Below are 23,501 nucleotides of genomic sequence, written 5' to 3'. Positions count from 1 at the left end.
CTCCTTTCTAGAAGCAGGGGCTGCGTCCCATTTTCCTTCTAAAAGAGACTTGTTGGTGGGCGTGGGTTACGGGCAAGAAACCAAACCAGTTCAATGCAAATCACATGGCCAGTGCCAGGTGTTGGGAGAGGGGCCCTGGGGCTGCGGGAATACAGTGGGCTGGGGTCTCAAAGCCAGAGTCCGCGTGCAGCTGTGCCACTGCCAACAGGACTTCGGGCGCGTCCTGTGACTTGAGCCTCAGTTCCCTCTTCTACAAAATAGGGCTAACAGCAGCCACCCGAGTGCACTGTAGGGTTAAAGCACTGACTACTCGCAGCTGTCACCACTATTGCTTCTGAGCCGCCACAGGTCTCTGCCTTCAGGACAGACAGGGAGGTGCCAGAGCTGCCCACCCCTTCTCCCCAGAGGCCAGCCTTCCTGTTTCTCCCCTACTCCCAGAGAACATGGTGCAACCAGCTGTTTTGGGGGGACTGGGGTGTCCTCCCCTGCGGGCTCCGGGCACAACAGCTAGGAAGCATGGAGTGGTCAGGTGCGGTCATCAGGGAACAAGGTTCAAGACCAACAGGCAGGGCCAGGCGGAGGTGGAGACGAGGGGCGGGAGCTGGTGGGGTCACTGGCATACACTTTACACAACCAACGGGAAGGCCTTGGTGGCGGGGAGAGGAGAGGCGGGAGGGAGGGGAGGAATGAGGGCAGCCAGGTGCCAGGGCACAAGTGAGGCCCCTCCCGGCCTGGGGCGGGTTCGGGGAGACCAAGAGCAGCTGAGGGGCAGCACCGGAGCACTGTGCCTGGCCCCACCACATACCCAAGGCCCACCCCTCACCCCAGCCCCCCCGGGGCCCTCCCTGCACTTGCTTTCCCCACAGTCAGCAGGTTCGGCCTCAGTGATGGGAGGATGGGAACAGCCTCCCATCCTCAGCCCCCAAGGCTGGAAGGTGAGGGGCAGGGAAGAGCTACAGGGGGCTCCAGGCCCCTCTGAGGGGCTGAAAAGGACTCAGAAATCCAAACGAAAAAGGCCGAAAGGTTTTTACTCTGTGAGCCCTGGGGAGGGCCAGGCAGAGTACAAGGTGTCCACAGGAGGGGTGGGTACAGAGAGGAGGAGCTGCGGCCTCAGTCTTGCTTCCTGGTGTCAGTGCCGGAGCAGCGAGGGGGTGCGGGGCTCTGGAGCCCCAGTCCCGGGGCCCAGCTCGACACCTGCCTGCCCGAGTTCACACCGGAGTCCTTGGGCAGTCCTGAGAGCGCAGAGCCCGCCTAAAGTCTGGGTCAGGAGAGGAATGCTGGGCAGAGGGAAAAGGCCGGCCTGGGCTGCCCGCAGCTGATCTGAGTTCTTCCAGGGCTGGAGTCTGTCTGCGGCAGGAAGAGGCACAGCCCAAGCAGGCACAGCTGAAGCCCGGTGCCGCTCTGTCTGCCAGAGCCGGGGCCCAGATCCTTCAGCTCCCAGGTCAGGGCTGTGGGTCAGCAGGAGCGCTGGGTTAGGCTCAGAGCTCCTCGGGGGGGCCGCGGGTGAGGGGGGAAGCCTTCTGGATGCCCTCGTCCTCCTCAGGGCTGGGGTCTCCCTCGAGGCCACCCAGCTCCTTCCTCTGTTTGCTGCCACTGCTGCTGCCACCCGAGGCCTTGGCCCTGCCGCTCTTCTTCTTGGATTTCTTCCCCCCCAGGGCGGCTGTGTCCCCCTTCTTGCCAGACCACCGCTCTGCCAGGCAGCCTGGGGCAAGGAGGAGAGACACGGTCAACAGACTGCTTTGCTGGGTGAGGAGCACTGGCTGCGGAGCCACGGGGGGCGGCGACTGGAACGGGTCCCAGCTCTGCCACGCTGTGGCCCCAGGCCCGTCCTGGGGCATCTGAGGCATCTGAATGGTTGCTCTGCACTGGCATGTCAGGCCTTGACCCCACCCTGTCCCATCCAGCGCCCTGAGGACAGATGCTACGATGCCCCCATTTCTTATTTCTTTTCCGTCCTCCCCCTACCCACCTCCCCTGAGGGGGAGGCAAACAACACAATCGAGGGCCGACGTGCCCTCAGACTCACTGGTATCCTTGCCCTTCAGCACGTGATTGGCGCAGAGGAACTGAGTCAGGTCCTCTTCCTGGTGGTTCCTGTACCAGTCCTCGATCACCTCCTCAAACTCCTCCACCAGCACGTCGCACTGTTAACCACAACGCCTTGCGTTGGCAAAGCCCAGCGCTGACTTCTCTCAGAGGAGCCCCGCTGAGCCCCGCCGCCCACCAGGCTGGTGGCTGATTCCCGAGGAGGCTGAAGCCAGAGGAGTGAAACGACTTGACCACGGTCCCCCCCGCTCCTCGTGGCCTTCCTCGGCCGAGGCCCCGCCCCCACCCAGCTCTGTGGGGCACAGCCGCCTCTGAGGGCCGAGGGGCCCGTACCTGCTTCTTGAGGTCAGCCACCTCTGCAGAGGTCTCGTTCCACAGCTCGTAGGGGATGTCCATCACCACCTTGACCCCTTTGTGCACCAGGTTGTGTAGCGTCTCAAAGGTCTCCGACATGCCCTGGAAGAGGTGACCGGACATGAGAGGCAGAGACCCTTCCTCTCCCTGCCCCCTCCTCTCCCGGTGGAGCTGGAGGCCCAAGGACCCAGCTGGAAGTCAAGACCCCCTATAGCTTCTCACACTTGTCCTCACCTTCCCCTCCCCTCTTTGAGGCCTGCATCCCACAACCCCTCCACACACACGCCCTGTCCTGCCTCCCCACACTCCTCCTTTCCAAAAGGTCTGCTGGGGCTTCCCTGGTGGTGCAGTGGTTGGGAATCTGCCTGCCAATGCAGGGGACACGGGTTCGAGCCCTGGTCTGGGAAGATCCCACATGCCACGGAGCAACTAACCCCATGTGCCACAGCTACTGAGCCTGCGCTCTAGAGCCCGTGCTCCGCAACAAGAGAAGCCACCGCAATGAGAAGCCGCAACGAAGAGTAGCCCCCGCTCACTGCAACTAAAGAAAGCCCGTGCGCATCAACGAAGACCCAACACAGACAAAAATAAATAAATTTATTAAAAAACCCAAAAAACAAAAAAGTCTGCTGTTGCCCTCAGGCCCTTTGGACAAATACTCCTTTTCCAGGAAGTAAGTTGGTCTTGGCTCTTTCCCCTCACTGTGGCCTCCCCCATATCCAGGCCCACTCCCTGCTTCGGGTTCTTCCTATGGCTTGTGTCTTTCCTTGAGGGGAAGAGGCACAGGCGAAGCAGGGAGGACTCTTGGTTGAGTAAAAAATATTCTTCTCCACGGAGACAACACACTGTCTATTTCTCCTCTAACTTTCCAGAGATCATGCACGCGACTAGAAGCAAATATACACACAAATATATCCTCTCTTCCACCCCCACTTTTTACACAAGCAGCAGTATGTATCATACACACCATTCGGCACCTTGCCTTTTTTACTTAATAATATACTTTGGAGATGATTTTAGTTCAGTTCATAAAAAGCTATCTCATTCTTCGTTTTACACTTTTCAAAATGGTCTACTGAATGGCCACACTGATTTATTTAACCACTCCCCTACTGGTGAATGGTTAGGTTGGTTCTAATTTTTTTGCTATGGAAAATAATGTTAAACATTTTTACATTAAACATGGATTTATTACCAAGCACAACATTAACACAAATTACAAAGATAAAACCTAAGACTTCTGTGGTTTGATACTATTCCTCTAGGTTTCCCGGGGGTTTCTGATGGATCTCCTTTGCTATAAGGGTACTTAGGTGGAGAAATGTGGGAGACAACTCTCCTACCAAACATGGAAGATGCAGAGACAAAGAAACATGGGCCTTGTTGCAAGAAAGCTCATTCTCCAGGGAGAGAAGCATTCGTGTACGCCACAAGTACAATAAATGTCACAAAGGCACCATGATGGAGGTCCAGGTAGGGGCCCTGTGGGCCCAGAGGGGGGACGTGGCAGTCACCGCCCCCCAAGAGTCTTCTGACATCTCCTCTAAACCCTCACAATTCGGCACAGCCTGAGTTCTCCCTGCACAAGTGCTTAGGCCTCCGAGGGGGCTGCCACCCGGGAGCGTTTCTGTCTGGGGCTGAGGCAGGACCCCAGTGGGCAGGCCCAGACCATCAGGGATGTGCCCACTGCCACTGAAAAGTCAGGCCACTCAGGAGGGGAGGGGTGCCAAAAGCAACGGATGAAGAATGGGGAAAGGCCGAGGAGGAATGCTCCCAGGGCACGATCTTCCAGTGGCGCCCAGACCAGCAGACACACTTAAACATGCAGCCGGCCCCGGTGGGGATGAAGGGCCAGCACGAACCCAACCTTGGCAAATCGGTTGCTGCCGGTCCTCTCCTTGTGTAGGCTGTAGTCCAGGAGCCGCTTGCAAATGGTCTCAGTGACTTCGATTAACCGTAAGTCCCTGCCGAGACAGCAGCACGAGAGGGCCTGAGTTCCCCTCCTCACCCCCGTGGATTAGTGGTCCGTCCCTCCAGCCCTGCTACCCCAACACCTGCACATCTCACCAACGGGAAGGCAGAGCTGGAAGGAAGATAGGTCATCTGGGGGGCTCTGAAATGCTGGAACACAGACCAGAGAGACACAATTTTAACAGCTCTACGGGAAGGAAGTTTTGTTTTGTTTTGTTTTTTTAATAAAGCTAAGTGATTCAGTAGATTTTTAAAAAATAAGCAAAATGTACTAAAGTTTGATGTTAAGATATCACTTCATTTTGAAAGGATGATCATAGTTGATGGAAGTGTTTTTTGGTTTGTTTTTAATGTTTATACCTGGCAAAATTAAAAGTTGGTAATCTTTTTTTTTTTTCTTAGGCCACGCTGCGAGGCTTGCGGGATCTTAGTTCCCTGACCAGGGATTGAACCCGGGCCGTGGCAGTGAAAGCGCCCTGTCCTAACCACTGGACCGCCAGGGAATTCCCCAGTAACCCTATATTTAAAAAAATTAATCCATAAAGTCCAAGAGCCTGGGAATCACTGATAAGGTCCAACAGTCTTGCTTTTACAGATGAGGAATGTGAAGCCCAGAGGCATTCAGGGATTTATGAAGGCCACACAATTAGTTGGGGATAGAACCAGTGGGCAAACTTAGGTCTCAGTTAGAGCTGCCTCCCTTTGGTGGGTCTGCCTAGCCAGAAGGGAGAGGGGAACTTCAAGCTGCTGATGCCTCGAGGAACAAAGCAGACCAGGCCAGTGCCCCCCTCCCTACCACTTCACTTACGACTTGGTGTATTTGACTCCTGAGGTCTTCCGGTCCAGGATGCCATAGCCCATGTCGATCACCTCCTTGGTCTTGCCAGTTTCCTCAAAGGCTGACTTCAGCTCCACTGCGACGTATTTACACACTGGGGGAAGGAGACACAGCACAAACTACTGAGTGCATCTGAGCCTTTGACAGGAGCTGGCTCCCAGCAAAACAGACCCAAGTGGACGCCTCTCCCGGACTGGGTTGAGTCAATGCTTGGGGCAGAGAAAGGAGTTAGCACCAGACCACCAAATGGAGCTCAGTAGGTGAAAGTGGGCTCCAAGATCCATTGCCCCCTGTCCACTCTTGGCCCTTATTCCTACTGGCTTCACTTCTCCCAGCTCTCTCCTGCTCCCCACAATCATTTATTTTACTTTAAAAAATTTCAAGCATATAGAAAAGAGTACAATGAATAACTATATACCTTCCATTCACAGTCAACAGTTGTTAGTAAAAACAAACAAAAAAACAGTCGTTAGTGATTTATCACACTTTCTCCCCAATATATAATATAAAGCAATGTGATAATAATAGATATCAACAATATACACATTGTTTTTGCTAAACCATTTTGAAAGTAAGTAGACTTACTTCACTCCTAAACAAGTCATCATGCATCTCTTGAGAACAAGGACCTTCTCCTACCTAACCATAAAAATCACCATACTCGGAAGATTAACAACAATTCCAATATCATCTAATACTCAGTCCATATTCAAATTTCCCCAGTTGTCCCCCAAATGTCTTTTTAAAATTTTTTATTTATTAAAATTTTTTTCAATTTTATTTATTTATTTTTGGCTGTGGGTCTTCTTTGCTGCGCGTGGGCTTTCTCTAGTTGCGGTGAGCAGGGGCTACTCTTCGTTGCGGTGCGCGGGCTTCTCATTGCGGCGGCTTCTCTTGTTGCAGAGCACGGGCTCTAGGCTCACGGGCTTCAGTAGTTGTGGCATGCGGGCTCAGTAGTTGTGGCTCGCAGGCTCTAGAGCACAGGCTCAGTAGTTGCAGTGCACAGGTTTAGTTGCTCCACGGCATGCGGGACCTTCCTGGACCAGGGCTCAAACCCGTGTCCCCTGCATTGGCAGGCGGATTCTTAACCACTGCGCCACCAGGGAAGCCCCCCAAAACGTCTTTCATGGCTGTTTTATTTCTTGATTTCATATGTTGTTCCAACACCAGCTCTCTATTCCTACCAAGTTAATTTGCTCCATTCCCCCCACAGGCCTGTTTCTACTGTTTTTGTTCATTTATTTTCTCATTTCCTCTTACGCTTCCTCGAACAGTTATTAAGCAACTCCTGTGTGTCAGACACTGCCTGGGGATACACAGACAGAAACAAGGTCCCTCCCTTCCAGATACTCAGTCTAATGGAGCAGAGAGAAGTGTAAACAAATAATTACCATTGCATAAGGAGTGCTACCACTGAAAGTGAGCAGTGCCTGGGGCTTCAGGAAAGTGCATGATGCCCCCCTTCAGGGGTTGTCTGTCCGTTCTCTTAACCTCACCTTAAAAACCTCCTCTCCCAGGAAGCCCTTCTGGATGAATCCCACCTGCTCTTGACTTCATTCTGAGAGTCTGCAGGATCCATGCTCTCACTAAGGGCCTCCGTCATCTCATGTGTCTCTCTGATTCGACTACAAGGGCATTCAAAAAGAGGATCATGTACTGGATTTTTTTCTTTATTCCTCTAGTCTTGGACTTTGTATGTGTTGGATACTTGATAAATATTGCTCAGAGAGACTGTGCTGGTGCTCGAGCAGCTTCTGATGTCTCCGAGTGGAACATGGTCTGCAGGTTAAATGCCATCAGCGTTGTTATAACACCAACAGCAGAGTTGGGTAGAAAACCAACTTACTACTGAAACAAATAAATCCCCTGCAGGCTTGTTTGGTGAAATTTTATAACATATGCATTAATAGATGGCTTGGAGAACTTGGAACACATGAAAATTCCAAAATGTAAGCCAGTGACCTCAGAGTCTGCAATGAATTGAGGGTGTCTCTCCTCCCTGGCTCTCCATCCAGGACCATTTGGGCTCCCTCCCCTCTTCTGTCCTGTACTCTGTGCAAGTTCATCATTTTTCTGGCTCCTGTGCCCCCCTCTTCCACACCCTCAACATGCAGTATGCCAGGCCCCGGAGGTTGGAACCCATCAACTCATCTCTCTTGTACCCATCAACCACAACCTTGCTTCCCAACTCTTCCAAACCTTGCCTCTTCAAGACCCCCTCTGGGGGTCCCACCCAGAGCCAGACTTGGAGGAGACTCATGGCACAGACCCCAGATCCTCATGGACATCCACCCACTTTTTTCTGGGCAGGTTCTCCTTCCTCTGTGCCAAGGCCTCTTCCACTCAGGCTACTGAGCCAGGAGGCAGGATTTGTTGGCCAGATAGTCAGCATTTAATACCAAAGATGTCACAGTGATAAGTAAAAGTAAATATACATGATTAAGAAGAGCCTAAGGGTTGGAGTTTACCAAGCCATCCTATGACTGAAAATCCCTTTAAAATTATTTTTATTAATTACCTACAAAATCAGGTTGGACTAGAATGATCTAAAGATCTTTGCCAGCTCTGTGCTATTATGAGTCTAAGGAAAAGAAATGTGAGCTTCTTAGGCTATGAGAATAATAAGAGAAACAGTAAGGGCTCTTTGGTATTAGAATAAGATAGGAAATGAGAAGGGGAACTGAAACCCCCAAAAGATGTTGGCTATGACTAAAAGAAGAGTGAAAGGAAGGCATCATAACCCTCTGACTGTCTATTCAAGGCAGTGAGGGAGAAAGTAGAGGCTAGAATCCATATTGGGAGGCCGACCAGTGGGGTCAGCTCATCTCTGAAGCATCTCACCTTTAATCTCTCAAACAAAAAGATTATGCCTTCCAAACTACCCCCACTTCCCAGTGCTTGGGGAACCTCTGGCCGACTGTATGCTTTGTATTAGGATGCAACAGATTTATAGTCAACTTTCGTGGGGGGCTGGGGTTAGGGAGGGGAGAAGGAAGGAGTGGGTGTAAAGGCCTGAGGAGGAAACTGAGAAATGGAGGGGAGGAAAAAAAAGGTAGGCCCTTCCCAGTCCTGAATCGCTGGTTTGTGTGCTGGCGCTCTTTTCTCTCTTTCCCACTCCCTCTCCTTCTCTCTCTCTCAAGTGCCACACCTCCACCTTGGGAGGCCTTTGGGATTCACTCTTTTCTCATATTCCTAAAATCTTCCTCCCTCACGAAGTTCCCCCAGGCTCTCTTCTCCTAAAGTGACCCCTTTGGCCTCAGACCCTCCTCCCCCCTCCACACACACCCACAGCGCCCCCTCCCCCCTTCACTCATACTTATTCCAAATACAACTACTGGGTGCCTACTAGGCACTGTGTGAATAGCTATCTAAGTCAAGGTCGCTGCCCTCAAGGAGCTCACAGCTAGTGGGGGAGACTGCCAATGACACAAAGTAGGTTGCGGTGAGGGCACAAGGGGAGCGTCTCAAGCTCTTCTTCCCCCAAGACCAGTCATATGGATCTTTTCAGTTCCTCAAACTTGTCCTTTGCTTGTAGACCTCTGCATCTGTGGCTTCACTTCTCTTCACCTGGCTAACTCCTAATCATTCAGGGCTTCCTGGACGAAGCCCTTCCCCCCATCTCTGGGCTAGATTTAGATGCTCCTCAACCAGCCCCCAAAGTTCTGTGCCCCCCCTATCACGGCATCTACTACCCCGATTATAAGTGCTTGTTTTCACCGATTTCTGAGCTCCAAGTGCACCGAGACCTGAACTCTCGCCCGCCTCTGTGTCCCCAAAGTCCAGCACAGGGCCAGGCACATAGCAGGTTCAGGGAGTGGAGACCCGCTGGAGAGCCCAGGACCTTCGATCCCCCGACGCTTCTCCGCAAGCCCCGCCCCCTCACCTTCGCATTTGCTGGGCAGTCGAACCCAGTCGGTCTCCTCTGCTCGGGCCTGCCTCGGGCCCAGCTCCGGTGCCGCCAGGAGAAGCAGCAGCAGCAATAGCAACGGGAGAAGCAGAAGACAGCGGGGCCTGGGCCCGGGCCGGGGCCGGGACGCGGGCTCAGGTAACAGCTCCATGGCCCAGCCGGACCCGACCCGAGCGAACCCGGCTGCGCTTCCTCCGGCTGCGCGAGCTAGGCAGCTTCCCGGAGCCGCTTCCGGGACTGCACACGTGCCTCGGCGTAACCAGGGCAACGGGGAGCCCCCCCCCCCCCCCGCCTGCTCCCGCTTCAGGCCGCCTCGTCCGGCCCCCAGAGCCGACGGAGGCCCGCGGACTAGGCAGCCAATGGGCTTTTCGGGGTTTGCTTCTAGCTAAAGGGAGGACGATCTTTTTTCGGCCTCGGCCAATGAGAGAGCGGATGGTGCCCTCAGTGACCTATGGCAACATCTTTTCCCATCCCAAAACGGAGGCTCTGGGAGGGGCTGGAGGACCAGGGCTAGGGGAGAGGAAGCAGCGCCCTGGTCCTGAAAGGTATGGGAAAGACAGTCTTCACTGCCTTCTCCGTCTCCTTGCACGTCGCTTCTCCCCTGGGGTCATTATGAAGTTAGTACTTACTGAGCACCAGTGTTAAAATTTTATTATTATTATTGCTGCTGTTGTTATTGTTCTAATCGCCAGTTACTCTAGTAGGCGCTGTGGATGAGACCTGGACGATTCAAAGAGTCCCCAGCCTTCAAGCAGCTTTCTTCGGGCCCAGGAACCCTAGATTTGTCCCAGTGAGAACTAGAACAAATCATTTCCTCTCTGAGCCTCAATTTTTATCTGTATGATGACAAAGTGATCCTCCTAGCTGCTGTTCAAGACTTGCCTGTTCCTGTGACGCTCCAACGGGTTAATAGAATTAAACTTATTGAGCAGATTGTAAAAAGTTCATGCAATAATTTTCTTTTTAGTGTGTAATCTGGCTCCCTTTTCTGGCCTATTGTTTATTTCTTTGGATTCTGAGCTCCCACAAGGCAGGGACTTGGCTAATGAATGATTGATTTCCCTTCTACCTCCCCAGCAACGGGGTGCCTAGCACAAGGAGTTGCTCAGTGAAACCCCCTTGTGCTGTGTCATCAAGAGGAGGACTCTCTGGGTCTTTGGGGCTGCTTCAGGCTGCCCCTGAGCTTAGTGTCCTATGGACACGCACAGACCACGGCTGCTTCTCTGGGAGGTTGTCTGCAAATTCCATTTTTGTCCATAAATCCGTGTTTCCCAGTGCCTCATGTTTCCTTCCTAGAGGTTGGATATTTATGCTATTTTATAAAGACTTTAAAGGACTGATGCTCAGTCCATTGACTTGTCATTTCCTGATCTTAGTTTCTTTTCTTTTTTTAAAATTTATTTTATTTATTTATTTATTTTTGGCTGCGTGTGGGCTTTCTCTAGTTGTGGCGAGCGGGGGCTACTCTTTGTTGTGGTGCACGGGCTTCTCATTGCGCTGGCTTCTCTTGTTGCGGAGCACAGGCTCTCGGCGCGCGGGCTTCAGTAGTTGTGGCTCGCGGGCTCTAGAGCACAGGCTCAGTAGTTGTGGCGCACGGGCTTAGTTGCTTCCAGGCATGTGGGATCTTCCCGGACCAGGGCTCGAACCCGTGTCCCCTGCATTGGCAGGCGGATTCTTAACCACTGTGCCACCAGGGAAGCCCCAATCTTAGTTTCTTGCTCAAAACAGTTGTGTGGGTGACAAGGCACTTTGGATAGGCAGGAGCTGTGGTATGTAGAATTCCACAGTGTAGAGGGTCAGGACATTGTCCTGAGGTCCTCCATGCTCTCTAGGCTTCAAAAGACTTGAGGAGGCTCAAGAGTCTGGCCAGGAACCCTCTTGGGAAATAACCTTAAGCCAGCCACAGTGGGGATTCAGAGTCTGGGGCAGGGCAGGATTGGGGGAAGGGGGGCAAGATGGGTAGGAGCACTGAAGCTAAGGGAAGCCTGCTTCCAGAATAAATAAAAGGGCCTCTGAGAGGACATTTACTGAGACACAGATTAGTTTAGCAGGAGCCCTGGGCTCAACATCTGGGCTGAGAGCTGGGAAGGGACAGTGGCTGGAGAAATTCTGAGATTATGGCTGGATACACCCCCACCCCCACCCAGCCTACCCCTCCCTCATTCTGTGTGTTAGGGAAGGAGCTGGCTCTGTGGGGATGGTGGACAGGTTGATTCCCCAGAAGTTGTGCCCTCTCCCTCCTTGAAGGATCCAAAAAAGAGCTGGGAGAATCTCCTTACAGGCTGGTGAGAGATGAACGGTGGAGGAGAGGTCAGGGTTTTCGTGGAAGAGTAGCTAAAAGGGCAAAGGGGCTCTGGCAAGCTGGGAGTCACTGACGCCATGTGTGTGGGGAGTGTTAGAGTACAGTTCCTCACCGCCACCTTGGGGGAAGGAAGACTGAAGTAGGGCCATTGATCCAGGGAACTGTCCTGCACTGCCCCAGGGGACATCTGGATTCACATGAATGCACCCAGAGATTCTTGGGGTGATTACTGGAGAGGAAACTCTGGAAAAGGCTGGGTTTCCTGCAAGAGCTGGACTAACGGAGGACACACAGGTTACACTCCATTGTGGGAGCCTCATATTCTATCAGTGCAAGAACTCTTTAGGAAAGAAAACAAAACGAAACAAAAACCTCTTTAGTGCCTGGCTCAGAGTTGAAGCTCAGTGAATATTTGTCACATGAATAATGACCCTTAGTTGATTAATAATGTGTAAGTTTGGAATTACTATCTGTGCTGTTGGCATTGGTTATGATCCTGTTACTCTGGAATCCTGGCCCTATTCTTTTCTGTCAAGTCTGTGCAAGACTTCAGGCCCAGCGCCCCATCGTCCTGGGTTCCTGGGCTCCTCACCCTGACCTCTCAGAGAGGTTGGGTGAGGGTGAGGAGACAGAGAGGCGGCCTTGCCCATGCCTGGTGATGAGGAAAGGAGACAGAGTTGGGACCACATCCACCCCAACCCCCAGCTCCACTCTGCAGTTTCCAGGCTCTCACCCTCAGGAAGCCTTCCCAGATTTCTGCCTCCTGTAAATCTGCCAAATTCCCTCCTCCCAGAGCAGACAGGTGTTAAAATATTTTTCATTTGCTTGTGTCATATAAGTTCTCCTTTAATTGTTCTCAGTTATCAGCACCTCAAATGTCCCAGTGTCTGGGTCGATCACCACCCTCAAGGGGCTTCCAGTCTGATGGGAGAGACAAAGCCTTTTCCCTCAGAAAGCCGTCAGTCTGAGGGGGGGAGACGGAACCTAGCCCCCGGGGAAGCTCGGGTCAGCTGGAGGAGGCAGACCGCAGAGAAATGCTCCAAGGCTGGAGGCAGGAATACTGAGGGCGGGTCCCGAGCGCCACGCCCTGAGCACCAGCGGCCCCTCCTCCCAGACAGGGCTCCTGGGATCCCGACCCGGGTGGCGGGTGTGAACCCAGTGTCCGTCCCGGGGCTGCAGCGCCGGCGGGGTGGACAGGCTGAGCCCTCGGCCTGTGGTCCACCCATCACTGCGGCGAATCCAGTCGGTGGGGGCTGCGGGCGATCCTCCCGGTGGCGGAGGCTGCGGGAGGAGAAGGTGGTCCGCCCGCGGGGTCGCGGGGAGCCCGGGGTCCCCAGGGCGAGGCGCCCGGGCCGGGTCCCCCCGCGCGGCGGGCGGGGCGCGGAAGCGGCTGCAGGTCAGAAGCACATCCAACATTAGCAGCTTGAAGAGCAGCAGCCGCAGCGCCCCGAGCCGCAGCGCCTGGCCCCGGGTCCCTGCGGGAGAGAAGGAGCCGGTGAGCGGCCTAGAGGCTGGCGCTCAGCCCCACGCACGCGAGAAGGTTCACCAGAGGAGAGGGAACCCAGGGGACGTCCTTCCTGGTGTCTAACCTCAGCTCTGACTGGTGATAATAACAAACACCTTCCTAGCCTTCATTTAATTTTATTCCCCAGCAACCAAGGGGATGCAAGCCAGGCAGGAATTAGCATTTGGTGCGGAGGAGAGACACCAGCTCAGGTTTCTCTGTTTGGTAGGGAAGTAGAACCTGGCTCATGACTGCATCCAGCGGCGGGTGGGACTTTCCTCCACTCAGTCTCCCGAGGCTCCCTAGACTCCCAAGAGTCTCCCAAGGCTCTGATGCTGAGACCATCCCTCTGGGCTGCCCAAGGAGAGCTTCAGGGACCCTTCTGCTAGCTCTCACCTGTGCTTCTCAACTGGCGTCCAGGAATTATGCTGGGGTCAGAGGATCTATCCCCACCTGACCCAGGGGTAGACAGAGGCCCAGGCTAGCCAGTGTCCCAACCCAGCAAGGCAGCCTCTTGAGGGGACCCATCAGGCCCAGAGCCCAACAGGGCCTGAGGTCCTGGTTCCTGGTACTCACCCCTGAGAGGCTCCCAGAGGCAGGTCCTGGCTGAGGAAGCCTCTCCTGCCAGTCAAGGAGAAAGGAGTAAGTCATTGGGATGGGCTGTGCCCTCCACCCCAGTGCTATGCCCTGGCCCTGCTCAGGGCAGCTCTTCTTGGAGCACTGGATAAATGGACAAATGAACCAGTAGTGGGAACCCTGAGCCCATCTGCAGCAAATCCTCTGAGAGGCCCAGATCTCCCTCTCTCCTGGCTGTCCTCCTGCCCCTAGAGATGCCTCAGCACTTTTAGACAAGGAATCAATTTTCTTAGTAGCCTTCTTTGGAAGGCAGTACATTTATTCAACAAACATTCCTATTTGGAGGATGAGAAAACAAACATAATTCAAAAAGAGGAAGTAAGTCATCTGGTCAATAATAATAATAAATAGCTGGCTTTGGACATGTTACTTAACCTTTCTGTGCCTATAAAATGAGGAGAATAATATGACCTACTTCATAAGTGTAAAGTGTTTACAACAGTGCCTGGCACAGAATAAACAATAAGTAAGTGATAGCAACTTAATATTTAATTATTGTTTGATTCTAATAGGTAGGGTGTCATATTTAGGGTGATATAGATATAGATATTAACCCTGGGTATACATAGAAAGATATTAACCTAGGAGGGAGGAGACATTATTACCTCTTGGAAGTCATGCATCAGAGCCTGGATTTGAATGAGATATCACTGTTTCAAATCCCAGAACTCAGGGCCCTGAGGCCACCCTCCTTTGACCCCAGACATCTCATCACCTAGATGGTTGGCACTTAGATGCCCTTCATGCCCCCATGGCCTGGATTCTGCCCTCCCTGCCACCATATCCTGGTTTCAGGGTGTGTGAAAGGAGCAGGGAGCAACCACAGGGGCCCAGGCTCTGTCCCCACCTGACAGCTGTAGAGGCTGTGTGCTCTGGCTCTGGCCCCCAGTCCCAGGCCCAGTGTGGCAGACCAAGGTCTCCCAGGCTGCCAGGTCCTCAGAGGGCAGGGAAAGCTGAGCCAAGCTAGTCCAGGTGCCATCAGCTGCTGGGGAAGGGCCATAGGTGAAGGCATCCAGTGAGCTGCCATTCCCAGCTGAGAACCAGATGGGACTCTCAAGGTCAGGGGGTGCAACGTCGAGGACCAGGCAAACCACCAGAGTCTGCTGCTTCCCATCCACCAGCAGTGTGATTGGTGGGGCCAGAGAGGGGAAGGGTGTGCTGCCCACACCTGCAAGAGAGCACGCACTTGTAGGGGGCTAGATCTGTCCATGCCCTCCCAGGTCAGCATCTCATATCCTTCCCTCTGGATTTCTCTCCTTCCATCTATCCTTCCACCAACCATCAATCTATCCTTCTACGCACTCATCCATCCGTCTCTCCTTGCATTTACCTATCTAACCACCTTCCTTCCCTCCATCCTTTCATTCTCCCATCTATTCATCCATCCTTTCTTTTTTTTTTAATTAATTAATTATTTATTTTTGGCTGCGTTGGGTCTTTGTTGCTGTGCGCGGGCTTTCTCTAGTTGCGGCGAGCAGGGGCTACTCTTTGTTGCGGTGTGCGGGCTTCTCATTGCAGTGGCTTCTCTTTGTTGCGGAGCACAGGCTCTAGGCATGCGGGCTGCAGTAGTTGTGGCACGCGGGCTCAGTAGTTGTGGCACACGGACTTAGTTGCTCCGCAGCATGTGGAATCTTCCCAGACCAGGGCTCGAACCTGTATCCCCTGCACTGGTAAGCGGATTCTTCACCACTGCGCCACCAGGGAAGTCCCTCATTCATCCTTTCTTCCATCATCCATCTTCCCTACATCTCTTCTTTCTACTTTCCATCTATATGTCTATCCATCCATCCATCCATCCATCCATCTTTCCTTCCTTCCATTCATCCATCCGTTCTTCCATCCTTCTGTCACCTACCTATCATACGTGAATCTCTCTGTGCCAGGCACTGGGGATACAACATTAATTAAAATATTGTCCCTGCTCTCAATGATCTCAGTCCCATGAGAAAGACAGCAGATGCAAACAAATATTTATAGTACCTTGTTGTGCCAGCCTCGGGAGAGTGGTTACCTCTGAGGAGGAAAGGAAGGAAATAGAATCTGGAATGAGATCAAAAGGGGCCTCAAATGTATCTGTGTGTTTTTGTTTCTTTTAAAAAATATTTGATTCAAATATGGCAACATTTTAACTATTTGCTAATCTGCGTGGAGTATGCGTGGGTGTTTGTTGTATTATTCTCCCTTCTTTTCTGTAGGTCTGTAGTATTTTTTAACAGCTTTGTTTAGATATAATTCACGTACCATACAATTCACCCATTTAAAGTGTATGTCTGGGGACCTCCCTGGTGGTCCAGTGGCTAAGAGTCTGTGCTCCCAATGCAGGGGGCCCCGGTTTGATCCCTCATCAGGGAACTAGAGCCCACATGCCGCAACTAAGAGTTGACATGCGGCAACTAAAGATCCCGCATGCCACAATGGAGATCCCGAGTGCCGCAACTAAGACCCGACACAGACAAATAAATAAATAAATAAAATAAAGTGTATATCTGTATTATTTTATAATTAAAAAAACAAAAATAAGTCATGTGGGTACTGCAAACATTTGTCCTATATTTTTCAGAATAGTCCTGATTTTCCAAAAACTTATTCTTTTTGGTAAAGATGACTCATTTAATATATAACAAAATCTTATTTTTGAATAGTTGGATATCGGGAATTCCCTGGCGGGCTAGTGGTTAGGACTCGACGCTTTCACTGACATGGCCTGGGCTCACTTCCTGGTAGGGGAACTAAGATACCACAAGCCACTTGGTGCGGCCAAAAAAAAAGAACAGTTGGATATCTTTTCATATAAATAAAATCTCAAAGGTTAAAACCTACAAATTCACACCATGAGTTAGGTGCAGCCAGGGTAAAGAAATGCCCCAGGGTGCCGGGAAGGGAGGCCAGAGAATCTCGTGGGGACTTAGAGGTGGGGGGGTTCTCACAAAAGATTTCTTTTTTTGGCTGCATCACGTGGCATGTGGGATCTTAGTTCCCCGACCAGGGATCGAACCTGTTCCCCCTGCAGAGGAATCCTAATGACTGGACTGCCAGGGAATTCCCTCACAAAAGATTTCTTGAAGGTCAAATAACTGACCTAGAAGCAGGAGGATGGTAAGTAGCCCGCTCAGGATTTGAATTCAGACCTCTGTGACTCCAAATCCCACAGACCACCCCACTTGGAAGGATGACTAAGATTTGCTACATGACACAGTGGACCAAGCCTGGGACATGGCCTCAGACAGAGTTGGTTTGACTCCTGACTTGTCCACGTAATTTAGAGTCTTAATTGTCCCATTGATAAAATGGGGTTAATAACACCAGCCCAGTAAAATTGCTGTGAAGAATAAAAATCATGAATATAAAACACCTTGGCAGATAAGTATCATCAATACTAATATTGATAAGGCATCACAAACAAAGGGAGGAGAGAAGGCTGGCAGTGAGCTCCAGGACCCTCAACCTCCTGAGCCTTTTCAGCTGTACAGAGAGACACACTCCCCTAGCTGAGTTCAGCATCTACCTCCTCCGTGAAGCCTCCCAGGATTGCTCCTCCTCACCCTAGCTGCTTCTTTCCCAGAGCTCAGGCCTCCCGACATGGGCTCTCCCCGATCCACATGGGTGTGGTTTATCTCCCTAGCGAGGGTGAGCTGGTGACATACTGGGGGCCAGCTTTAGAACAAGGAGATGCCCCAACTCAAAGTCAAGGACCTGTCCCCACCACACACATGCGAACATGCACAAGCTTCTAGATGAAGCTGGAATTCTCAGAATTTGACTCCTTTGTCTCCAGCCTTGATCTTTGGAGGACTGGGATCTGGGTTGGGGGTCAATACACTGGGAAGTCGCTGAGGCCTTGAGACTTCTGAGAGCCCATTTGTAGGGGAAGCTGGGAGTGAACGTGAGACACCCTGAGCCCTGAAGGTAGGAGACTGGACAGTAAGGAGGGTGGGACCTCACCATGTTGCCCGTGCCCCATCACCCCATATAACACAACACAGCCAGGGTACCCCCCCCATCATACACACCTGTCCAGCTTGCTGTGAGAGGTGAGTACCCTTCCTCCCAACACTGTGGACTCCAGGGGAGCAGGACTTGGGGGCCCCAGAGCAAGGTAGCTGGGAGGTAGAATATAATGGGGAAGGGGATGATGGGCTTCTGGTGAGACCCTCCCCAGGGGACCCAGGTACCTCTGTCCTGCCTCCCTGCATCCCTCCCACACCTAGGGACGCCCAGAGTGAGGGAGTAGGCTTGGGCAGACTAATGGGGCACAGAGAGGGATGCAGGGAGGGCGCTCACCTGTGGGCAGGGCTGGACACCTGAGGGCCAGGAGAAGCAGCAGCCAAGTCCCAGGCATGGCCCACCTGAGAGGAGGCAGGACCCAACTGCAGACCTGGGCTGTGGGCTGGGGGAGGAGGCGGCCACAGGACTGCCTCGCAGGCCACAGGCCCAGCTGCATCTCAGCTGCTCCACCACGGAGCCGTTTCCCCAGGTGAGGGGCCCCTCCCACCCTCACCCTGGCCCCCAAACCCAGCCTTCTCTCACTCTCTCACGGGTCCAGGGAACTCAGAGTGCCACTACCACACCAGGAGTCAGATGCCACACCCCCTCCCATCTGAAGAGCACTTCACAGTGTGCAAAAAGCCTTTTCCCAGTCACTGCCCCTGCCATCTACAGGATCCAGAGCACTTGATGGTAGGTCAGGGGCTTAACATACAGCACTTCATTCCATCCAGCCAACAACTGTGAGTTCCATTTCACAGGTGAGGCAACTGAGGCTGAGAGAGATTGAGTGACCTTCCCAAGGCCACACAGCTGGCAGGTGGCAGAGCCAGGGCTTGAACTGTTTTCTGATGGCTGGCCTTACTATAGCCAAAAAGCCCAATAAACTTATTTCCATGTAGTTACAACCCTTTTAAATAGAATTTATTTTTTAGCGCCATTTCAGGTTTATAGCAAAAGTGACCAGAAATTTCAGAGATTTCCCACATACTCCCTGCCCCATCATATCAAACCTCTTCTTAAAAGTAAACTTTTTAGGGAATTCCCTGGTGGTCCAGTGGTTAGGACTTGGCGCTTTCACTGCCGTGGGCCTAGGTTTAGCCCCTGGTCGGGGAACTAAATTCCCGCGGGGCACGCCCCCCTCCCCGCAAAAAACTTTATAAATTCTGTTTTCAGTGACTCCACTAAATTTTATCTGTAGCCGTTATTTTGACCCTGAAACTTTACATCTAAGTATGTACCCTAAGGGAATAATAAGAGATTCAGTCATTATAAGACAAAGATTTATGCACAAAAATATTCTTTGAAGTATTATATTTAAAAACCAAGAGAAATTGGAAACAACCTAATTGTTCAATGCTAGGAGAGGGTTCAATGATGTTTGGTGTATTTATATTAGTGAATATTACGCAGCAGCTTTTTTTTAGATTAATTAATTAATTAATTTATTTATTTATTTATTTTTGGCTGTGTTGGTCTACGTTGCGGTACGCTGGCTTTCTCTTGTTGTGGTGAGTGGGGCCTACTCTTTGTTGCAGTGTGAATGCTTCTCATTGCAGTGGCTTCTCTTGTTGCAGAGCACTGGCTCTAGGCGTGCGGGCTTCAGTAGTTGTGGCACACAGGCTCAGTTGCTCCGCGGCATGTGCGATCTTTTCGGACCAGGGCTTGAACCCCTGTCCCCTGCATTGGCAGGCGGATTCTTAACCCCTGCGCCGCCAGGGAAGTCCCCATGCAGCAGCTTTTTAAAAAAATATTTATTTGGCTGCGTGGGCTCTTAGTTGCGGCATGCGGGATCTAGCTCCTTGACCAGGGATCAAACTTGGGCCCCCTGTATTGGGAGCGCAGTCTTAACCACTGGATCACCAGGGAAGTCCCTATGCAGCAGCTTTTAAAAACATGTTTTCAAAAGAATGTTTAATGACATGTGATATAGAAGACAGTTTGGTTCTGAGTGTGGGCTGTGAAGCCAGAATACCTGGCTTTCAATCCTGACTATATCATTCAAGAGTTGTGTGACTTTCACCAAATTACTTACTTCTCTAATCCTCCATTTCCTCATCTGTACAATGGGAATGATAATACCTCAAAGGGGTTCTGTGATATTTAACAAGATCATCCATGAAGCAGCTCTAGCATTATTCTCTATACATAGTAAGTAGTCAATAAATGTTCTCCCTTTCTTTATATATGTGTATACATAATTACATACACAGGAAGTCTAAACAAACAGGATGCAAATTTAAATGGACAATATATACCCAATTTTGTATAAGAAATATATAAATATTCCTAGAAGGATGCAGACCAAATGTTAACAATGGTTATCTCTGCATGTTAGGCTTTTGGATAGTTTTTATTTTCATCTTTATAATTGTTCATTTATTAGATTTTCTATGATAAATCTGTATTATTTTTAAAATCAGGAAAATAAACATTATTAAAACATAAAACTACAGATGTACTATAGTTTATTTAGCCATTCCTTTACTTTCAGACATTTGGGTTTTCCAGTTTGGGGCAATAAATATCTTTGGTCATAAAGTATTTTCCAAATTCATACTTATTTCCGTAAAATTGGCTTAAAGGCCAAAGGTGATTTTGGGGGGGGCATTTGTTTACCTTAAAAAATTTTAAATTGTAGTAAAGCACATATAACAAAATTTACCATCTTAACCATTTCAAGTTCAGTGGCATTAAGTACATTCACATTCTTGTGCAACCACCACCATCATCCATCTCCAGAATTCTTGCAAAACTGAACACTCCATTCCTCCTCCATTTAGCCCCAGGCAACCACAATTCTACTTTCTGTTTCCATAATTTTGACTACATCATTAAAGTGGAATCATACAGTATTTGTCTTTTTGTGCTTGGCTTATTTCATTTAGCACTATATCCTCAAAGTTCATCATCCATGTTGTAACTTGTGAGAACCTCCTTCCTTTTTAAAGGCTGAATAGGGACCTCCCTGATGGCGCAGTGGTTAAGAATCCCCTTGCCAATGCACGGCACACGGATTTGAACCCTGGTCCAGGAAGATCTCACATGCTGCGGAGCAATTAAGCCCATGCACCACAACTACTGAGCCCTGTCACCTAGAGCCGGTGCTCCACAACAAGAGAAGCCACCACAATGAGAAGCCTGCGCACCACAGCGAAGACCCAACGCAGCCAAAAATAAAATAAAATAAAAATACATTAAAAAAAAAAGGCTGGGGCTTCCCTGGTGGCGCAGTGTTTAAGAATCCGCCTGCCAATGTAGGGGACACGGGTTCGAGCCCTGGTCCGAGAAGATCGCACATGCCGCGGAGCAACTAAGGCTTTGCACCACAACTACTGAGCCTGCGCTGTAGAGCCCGTGCTCCACAACAAGAGAAGCCACCGCAATGAGAAGCCCGCGCACCGCAACGAAGAGTAGCCCCCGCTCACGGCAACTAAAGTCCGCACTCATCAACGAAGACCCAACGCAGCCCAAAATAAATGAATTAAAAAAAATTTTAAAAGGCTGAATAATATTCCACTGTATGTACATTCTACATTTTGCTTCTTATCCATTCATCTCTCAGTGGACATCCCTCAACGTTTGTTTCCCTGTTTTAACTGTTGTGAACATGGGCATACAAATCTCTCTTCAATATCCTACTTTCAGGGAATTCACTGGCAGTGCAGTGGTTAGGACTCCGTGCTTTCACTCACTGGACCCAGGTTCAATCCCTGGTCAGGGAACTACGATCCCAGCAAGCCACGTGGCATGGCCAAAAACAAACAAATAAACAAAAAGATCCTACTTTCAGTTCTTTTGTGTATATACCCAAAAGTGAAATTGCTGGATCATATGGTAATTTATTTTAATTTTAATTTTGATAGTGGCCATCATAATTGATAGTGTGAAGTGTTATCTCATGGTGGTTTCAATTTGCATTTCCCTAATGATTAGTGATGTTGAGCATCAGAGGCCTCTGTGTTTTAAGTCTCCCTGATACACCTGTTGTACTAATTTATGTTAGTATAAAACCACCACAATGTATGAAAGGTCCACTTCATCCCCATCAGCATTTAACATTTCTTTAAAAAAATAAAATAAAATAAAAAATTAAAAATCTTAATTTCTTCAGTTAAAATGGTATTCATTTCTCTGATAACATTATTTTCCCATCTTAATTGTTTCCTTCACTGTATTGTCTGTTTCTTGTCTGCTTGTAGTCTTAGTGTCTTACTAGTTTTGTTTTTTTTTTAAATTTATTTATTTACTTATTTTTGGCTGTGTTGGGTCTTCGTTGCTGCGCGCCGGCTTTCTCTAGTTGCAGCAAGGCGGCGAGCGGGGGCTACTCGTCGTTGCGGTGCGCGGGCTTCTCATTGTGCTGGCTTCTCTTGTTGTGGAGCACGGCCTCTAGGTGCACGGGCTTCAGTAGTTGTGACACGTGGGCTCAGTAGTTGTGGCTCGTGGGCTCTAGAGCACAGGCTCAGTAGTTGTGGTGCACGGGCTTAGTTGCTCCGCAGCATGTGGGATCTTCCTGGACCAGGGCTCGAACCCGTGTCCCCTGCATTGGCAGGTGGATTCTTAACCACTGCACCACCAGGGAAGTCCCAGCCTTTTTTTTTTAATGTATTTTTTAAATTTTAATTTGATTTTTGGCTGCGTTGGATATTCGCTGTGGTGCCAGGCTTCTCATTGCAGTGGCTTCTCTTGTTGTGGAGCACCGGCTCTAGGCGACAGGGCTCAGTAGTTTTGGCGCACGGACTTAGTTGCTCCGCAGCATGTAAGATCTTCCTGGACCAGGGCTCGAACCCATCCCCTGCTTTGGCAGGCGGATTCTTAACCACTGCGCCACCAGGGAAGCTCCTTACTGACTATTTCTAATTTCACTTTTCTTTTAAGCCTACAGTTTTTTTGTTTTTGTTTTGTTTTTTTTTGTTTTGTTTTTTATGAACCAACATATCCATCTTCCCTATTGGGATTTATCTCATTCCTTCAAGCCTAGAAAGTCCTCTCTCCTCCAAAGGATGGATACATTCCTACTTCTATTGTCTTTTTGTGCACTTGTAGTTTAATCTCCCACCCCCAATTTAACTCCATCAGGAATTGAATTAATTTTGGTGTATTATAGAAGATGTGCATCTAAATTTCCTTTTTTTCCCCAAAGAGCTAATCAGTTATCCCAGGATTATTCATAAATAATCCTTTCTGTCCCCACTGTTTGCAAAACATTCTCTATTACGTGTTAACGTCTTTTACATTGGCAGGTTTACTTCTTCCTGGCTCCCGGATTTCTTTATTTTGGTGCCAGCCTCACTCCGTTTCCTTCTGGATGGTTATTTTAATAATCATGTCAATAGCACTCTCAGGTGTCCTAAGGGACTCCCTGCAGCCAGGGCTGCGCTCCCGCCCCTTTTCCCGCGGGGTAGCCTGGCGGCCTCCGGCGCCAAGTGTTCCCAGGCGCAGCGGGTGCCCAGGTGCGCGCAGTCTCGGTGGGTTCCCGCCGGGCGGGGGAGGGAGAGAGGCAGGTGTCCCTAACGACTCTCCCGCCTTCCATCCTGGGGAGGTGCTAGCTCGGGCTCAGTTACCACAATACAGACAGGGAAGAGCCCTCGGGCTTGCTTCGTTTTTTTGAGTTTCAAGATCTTCCCAGGATGAGAAAGCCGAAGACCCCCACCCCGCGCAGCCAGCCGCCTGCCTCGCCGGCTGCCCGCTTGGGCCCCCTTGCGCTGAGACAGCTACTCTTCCCCTGGCCCACTCCCAGCTCCCTGGACACAGGTCGGCCTGGAAGCTTTCTTTGCCCTCTCTTGCATCGGTTCCCTCCTTCCAGGAGCCCCAGGAATCTCCCCCGACCCCACAGTCTTGCTGGTCCTAAGGATGCCCTCCCCCAGGGCGGTGAGGATGCCCCGACATGCTGGCTTTAGATCCCGGAGCTGAAACCCTGCTCTGAGCTCCTCACTTGGGACTGAACCTGCCATTTGCA

The 23,501-nt window shown here is 50.7% G+C and overlaps 2 protein-coding genes across 3 annotated transcripts; both read right to left on the bottom strand.

The window, feature by feature from the left end:
• Positions 1-1,123: 1,123 nt before the first annotated feature.
• CNPY3 (canopy FGF signaling regulator 3) lies at positions 1,124-9,382 on the bottom strand. Of its 2 annotated transcripts, none has more exons than XM_057555547.1 (6): positions 9,093-9,382; positions 5,180-5,303; positions 4,268-4,364; positions 2,380-2,502; positions 2,027-2,144; positions 1,124-1,448 (listed from the first exon to the last, which is right to left on the bottom strand). In XM_057555547.1, exons 1-6 carry the CDS (start codon positions 9,265-9,267, stop codon positions 1,264-1,266), a joined length of 822 nt encoding a protein of 273 aa, XP_057411530.1. In that variant the 5' UTR covers positions 9,268-9,382; the 3' UTR covers positions 1,124-1,263. The 2 variants fall into 2 exon arrangements, with proteins under 2 accessions (XP_057411530.1, XP_057411529.1); XM_057555546.1 differs by having other exon boundaries at positions 1,328-1,702; positions 9,093-9,376.
• A 2,897-nt stretch (positions 9,383-12,279) lies between these two features.
• Positions 12,280-17,897, bottom strand: PTCRA (pre T cell antigen receptor alpha). The gene is made up of 5 exons (XM_057555482.1): positions 17,840-17,897; positions 15,539-15,571; positions 14,406-14,726; positions 13,499-13,543; positions 12,280-12,893 (listed from the first exon to the last, which is right to left on the bottom strand). Exons 1-5 carry the CDS (start codon positions 17,895-17,897, stop codon positions 12,403-12,405), a joined length of 948 nt encoding a protein of 315 aa, XP_057411465.1. The 3' UTR covers positions 12,280-12,402.
• Positions 17,898-23,501: the final 5,604 nt, after the last annotated feature.

This window comes from Balaenoptera acutorostrata, chromosome 10, assembly GCF_949987535.1.
Source record: "Balaenoptera acutorostrata chromosome 10, mBalAcu1.1, whole genome shotgun sequence".
Taxonomy (NCBI): domain Eukaryota; kingdom Metazoa; phylum Chordata; class Mammalia; order Artiodactyla; family Balaenopteridae; genus Balaenoptera; species Balaenoptera acutorostrata.
Note: the sequence above shows the minus strand (reverse complement) of the source record. Positions and strands in the feature narration are given on the sequence as shown.